This window comes from Mandrillus leucophaeus, unplaced genomic scaffold, assembly GCF_000951045.1.
Source record: "Mandrillus leucophaeus isolate KB7577 unplaced genomic scaffold, Mleu.le_1.0 Scaffold127, whole genome shotgun sequence".
NCBI lineage: Eukaryota > Metazoa > Chordata > Mammalia > Primates > Cercopithecidae > Mandrillus > Mandrillus leucophaeus.
Window position 1 is genome coordinate 3,490,489 of NW_012101098.1, and position 5,855 is coordinate 3,496,343.

A 5,855-nucleotide genomic window follows, 5' to 3' on the forward strand; every position below is an offset into this window, starting at 1 on the left:
GCCTCCCGGGTTCACGCCATTCTCTTGCCTCAGCCTCCCGAGTAGCTGGGACTAAAGGCTCCCGTCACCTGTATCGTATTTTTTTTAGTAGAGACGAGGTTTCACCGTGTTAGCCAGGATGGTCTCGATCTCCTGACCTCGTGATCCGCCCGCCTCGGCCTCCCAGAGGGCTGAGATTACAGGCGTGAGCCACCGCACCGGGGAAAGTCTTAAACCTTTAATCATTTGCCAACGGTTCTGACATGGATACATTCATTCGTCTCCACGGGTTAGAATGCGTTCATTTAAACACCCGTATCCAGTCCATTCATTGCCTTTCCATTTCCAGTTTTGTTCTTTGCAGGCTTTTCTTTTCCTGCCGACGCGGAATGATTCCAAGGTTCTCTGCAGCAGACAGGGCTGCTTCAAAGCGGGTCTCTGTTGAACGTTTTGCATTTCTTTTAGGAAAATGGCACCAGGGTGTGAATTGTGCATCCCGCGGGGATCACTGCCACCACCCCCTGAACCATGGATTTGACTATTTCTACGGCATGCCCTTCACGCTCACAAACGACTGTGACCCAGGCAGGCCCCCCGAAGTGGACGCCGCCCTGAGGGCGCAGCTCTGGGGTTACACCCAGTTTCTGGCGCTGGGGATTCTCACCGTGGCTGCCGGCAAGACCTGCGGTTTCATCTCTGTCTCCGGGAGAGTGGTCACTGGCATGGCTTGCCTGCTCTTCCTGTTTTTCATCTCCTGGTACTCCAGCTTCGGGTTTGTGAGACGCTGGAACTGTATCCTGATGAGAAACCATGACGTCACGGAGCAACCCATGGTTCTGGAGAAAACAGCGAGTCTTATGCTAAAGGAAGCTGTTTCCTATATTGAAAGGTAAGCAACCATCGCATCTTAAAGAGGAGATGGGGCTGGGCGCGATGGCTCATGCCCGTCAACCCAGCACTTTGGGAGGCCAAGATGGGAGGATCTTTTAGCCCAGGTGCTTTAGACTAGCTTGGGCAACATAGGAAGACTGGTTCTACAATAAATAAAATCATTAGCCATGCATGGTGGTGTGTGCCTGCAATACCAGCTACTCAGGAGGCTAGGGTGGGAGGTTCGCTTCAGCCTCGGATGTCGAGGCTGCAGTAAGCAATGATCACACCACTGTACTTCAGCCTGGGTGACAGAGTGAGACCCTGTCGCTAAAAAAATAAAAATAAAATTTAATTTAAAAAAAAAGGCGGTAACTGCTCAGAGCATCTGAGAGTCTTGTTATTATCTTTGGGATCTCAGACACAAACCCTCACAGGAGATGGGTATGCAGAAGCCAACCTTTTCATATGACTGGGCTTCCCATATGAGAGTCTCGTTGTGGATGTCATGTGATGGCTCGAGTAGCATTGACATACACGCCATTGGATTCTGTACATTTTTATTGACAGTTTTTTAAACTTCTTTTTTTGCATTCTTTGTAGAGATGGGGTCTCACTATGTTGCCCAGGCTGGTCTCAAACTTCTGGGCTCAAACAATCCTCCCATCTTGGCCTCCCAAAGGGCTAGGATTACAGAAGTGAGCCACTGTGCCTGGCCTTTTTCTAATATCTCATTTTGGTTTTTTTTGTTTTTGTTTTTTGTTTTGAGGCAAGGTCTCACTATATGGCCCAAGCTGGTCTTGAATTCCTGGGCTCAAGCCATCCTCCCACCTCTGCCTTCCAAAGTGCTGGGATTATAAGCGTGAGCCACCGTGCGTGGCCCTTACTTTTAAATTTGTACAAATGTATGGGGTATGTGTGAAATTTTGTTATGTATATACACTGAATAGCTAGCAAGTCAGCATACTTACAATATCCATCTCCTGAGTACAATACATTTCGTTAGCTTTGGTCACCGTACTCTGCTGTCAGACATTGAATGTACTCCTTTAAGCTTACTATATGTTTGTATTCTTTAAACCACTTCTCTTTGTCCTTCACCCTTCCCAGGTCTCTATCATTCTATTCTCTATCTTCATGTGATCAATTATTTTAGCTCCCACATATGAGTGACAACATGCAGTATTGGTCATTCTCTGCCTGGCTTATTTTGGTTAACATAGCGACCTCCTGTTTCATCTGTAAACGACAGGATTCCATTCTTTTTGATGGCTGAATAGTATTCCATCATGTACATGTACCAGGTATTCCCTTTTTTTTCTGAGACAAGGTTGGCTCTGTCTCCCATGCTGGAGAGCAGTGGTGTGATCACGGCTCACTGCAACCTCTGTCTTCCAGGCTCAAGCAATTCTCATGCCTCCGTCTCTTGAGTGGCGGGGATTATAGGCACCTGCCACCACAACCTGTTAACTTTTTTATTTTTAGTAGAGACAGGGTTTCACCATTTCACCATGTTGGCCAGGCTGGTCTTGAATTCCTGACCTCAACTGATCTGCCAGACTCAGCCTCCCAAAGTGCTGGAATTACACACTTGAGCCACCGTGCCCAGCCTCCATTCTGTTTTATGGCTGAATAGTATTCCATTGTGGACATATACAATATATTCTTTTTTTTTTTTTTTTTGAGACAGGGTCATGCTGGAGTGCAGTGGTGTGATCACGGCTGACTGCAAGCTCCACCTCCCAGGCTCAGGCCATCTCCCACCTCAGCCTCCCAAGTAGCTGGGACCACAGGCTCAAGCCACCATGCCCAGCTAATTTTTCTATTTTTGGTAGAGATGGCATTTCACCGTGTTGCCCAGGCTGGTCTTGAACTCCTGGCCTCAAGTGATCCTCCCGCCTCAGCCTCCCAAAGTGTTGGGATTACAGGCACGAGCCACCACGCCTGGCCCACCATCTATTTTTTCTGTGTTCACCCACTGATGGACTCAGAAGGTGATCCCCTGCCTTGGCTCTTGTGAATAGTGCTGGAGTGAACATATGGGTGCAGGAGTCCCTTTGATGTACTGTGTATTCTGTGTATTCTCAACGAGGTTTTCATGTTTCAGACACAAGCATGGGCCATTTCTCCTCTTCCTTTCTTTGCTGCATGTGCACATTCCCCTTGTGACCACGAGTGCGTTCCTGGGGAAAAGTCAGCATGGCTTATACGGTGATAATGTGGAGGAGATGGACTGGCTCATAGGTAAGTCAAGGTACCACAGATCCTCACTCCACCCTCGGCCTCAGGTTTGAACATGGGGCGTAACAGACTGGCCATCTGAATATGAACCAGGTTGCAATAAAGAATAAGGGCAGTGACTCATGCCTGTAATCCCAGCACTTTGGGAGGCCAAGGCAGGCGGATCACCTGAGGTTAGGAGTTCGAGACCAGCTTGGGCAACGTGGTAAAACCCTGTCTCTACTAAAAATACAAAAATTAACCCAGCATGGTGGTGCGCACCTGTAGTCCCGGCTACTCAGGAGGTTAAGGTACAAGAATCGCTCAAACACAGGAGACAGAGGTTGCAGTGAGCTGAGATCATGCCACTGCACTCCAGCCTGGGCGAAAGATCAAGACTCCATCTCAAAAAAACAAACAAACAAACAAAAAAAGAATAGGAGATACTCTTAGCACTTTGGGAGGCCCAGGTGGACAGATCACTTGAGGTCAGGAATTCAAAACCAGCTTGCACAACATAGTAAGACTCCATCTCTACAAAAATAAACGCTTAGCCAGGCATGCTGGTACATGCCTGTAGTCCCAGGTACTCAGGAGGCTGAGGCAGGAGGATCGCTTGAGCCTGGGAAGTCAAGGCTGCAGTGAGCTGAGATTGCACCACTATACTCCAGGCTGGGCAACAGAGTGAGACCCTGTCTCTTTAATAATAATAATAGTATGAAGAATGGGGGCAGAACGCACTCCCATATCATTTATTTGCTCCTTCAGTATTCCCAAGTACTTGGTCTAATTCTGCACAAAATCAACCTTCTACACAGCCAGTGACTTCATGTCATCATCAGAAGTTACCGAAAGTGAAGCAATAAAGTTAACGTTCAGGACAATGCAGAGACACTGTCTTCCTTCTATGGCCTTCAAGAAACCCTGGAGAGGACCAGTGAGGCTGCAGATTCTTAAAAGAGCGTAGACATTAAAAGTCTTGCAGAATCTGAATGTGTCTCCTGAAATAAGCATAGTGATAGAGTTCACAGTCTTAAAAGTCTGCATTTTCAGATGGGACAAGGTGGCTCATGCCTTTAATCCCAGCATTTTGGGAGGCTGAGGCAGGGAATTGGCTTGAGGCCAGAGTTCAAGACCAGCCTGGGCAACATAGTGAGACCCCCCCCATCTCTACAAAAAATTTTAAAAATTAGACAGGTGTGGTGGTGTGCACCTGTGGTCCCAAATACTCCAGAGGTTGAGGTGGGAAGATCGTTTGAGCCCAAGAGGTTGAGGCTGCAATGAGCTGTAATTATTGCACCACTGAACTCCAGGCTGGGCAACATAGCAAGACCCTGTCTCCAAAATAAAAACAAATAAAAGACGAAGTATAGGGAGAAAAACTTCTCTCATATCATTTATTTGGTCCTTCAGTATTTCTGATTACTTAGTCTAATTTTGCACAAAATCAACTGTATTAGTCCATTCTTGCAAAGAAATGCCTGAGACTGGGTAGTTTATAAAGAAAAGCGGTTGGATTGGCTCACGGTTCTGCAGGCTGCACAGGAAGCATGGCGGTGTCTGCTTCTGGGGAGACCTCGGGAAGCTTTTGCTCATGGTGGAAGGCGAAGGGGAAGCAGGTGTCTTGTGGCAGGAGCAAGACCAAGAGAGGAGGGGAGGAGCCGCACACTTTTCAACAACCAGATCTCAAGAGAAGTTACTCACTTTGCAGCACCAAGGGGGGGATGGTGCTCAAACATTCATGAGAACTCTGCCCCCATCATTCAGTCACCTCCCCCCAGGCCCCGCCGCCAACACTGAGGATGACAATTCCACATGAGATTTGGGTGGGGACAGACATCCAAACCATATTGTCAACCTTCTACACAGTCAACGACTTAACGTCCTCATTAGAAGTTACAGAAACTAAAGCAATAAAGTTTGGGACCATGCAGAGACGTCACCTTCTGTCTATGGCCTTGAAGAAACCCTGGAGAGGACCAACGAGGCTGCAGATTCTTAAGAGAGCATAGATGTTAAAATCCTTGCAGAATCTAAACGTATCTCCTGAGACAAGCACAGTGATAGGGTGGGATTGGTTCACAGTGTAAACCAAAAATAAATTCAAAGGCCCCCCACAACCATCTGAATGGATTCCCTCCTTTGCCAGGGTACCCTAAAATTTAACCTGAGAGACTGGATCATGCCATGACGGGAAGAGGGGGTTGGGCTTGCCTCATTCTACCCCTCCAGCATGAACATCCACACAGACCTTAACTCTGATAAGATCCATTTACAGTCTATTCTCTCTGAAGCCTGCTACCTGGAGGCTTCATCTGCGTAATAAAACCTTGGTCTCCACAACTCCTTATCATAACCCAGACATTCCTTTCTATTGATAACTCTTTCAATCAATTACCAATCGGAATATGTTTAAATTCCCCACTTCCAGTTGTTCCACCTTTCCAGCTCAAACCAATGTACATCTTCATATAGTGATAGATGTCTCATGTCTCCCTAAAGTATACAAAACCAAGCTTTGCCCCAACCACAGTGGGCACATGTCATCAGGGCCTCCTGAGGCTGTGTCTTGGGTGCATCCTTAACCTTGGCAAAATAAACTTTCTAAATGGATTGAGAGCTGCCTCAGATACTTTTCAGTTTACAGCAGTCTTCAAAGTCTGCATTTTCAGAGTTACAGATGACCACGCGGTTTATATCATTTTGACTTTCAGTGTTTTCAGTGACCAGTGGCCTCCAGGGATAAAGCAATTGCTTGGTTTGCAGGGCATCCTTTGCACTGCTGA

At 47.1% G+C, this 5,855-nt stretch overlaps 1 protein-coding gene across 1 annotated transcript in view; it reads left to right on the forward strand.

The window, feature by feature from the left end:
- The window catches only part of ARSD (arylsulfatase D), a 30,909-nt gene that overhangs the window by 12,751 nt on the left and 12,303 nt on the right, over nucleotides 1-5,855 (forward strand). Inside the window, exons 5-6 of the mRNA XM_011972117.1 lie at nucleotides 445-868; nucleotides 2,957-3,093. Coding sequence (XP_011827507.1) covers nucleotides 445-868; nucleotides 2,957-3,093 — 561 coding nt within the window. The remainder of the gene's footprint in view (nucleotides 1-444; nucleotides 869-2,956; nucleotides 3,094-5,855) is intronic.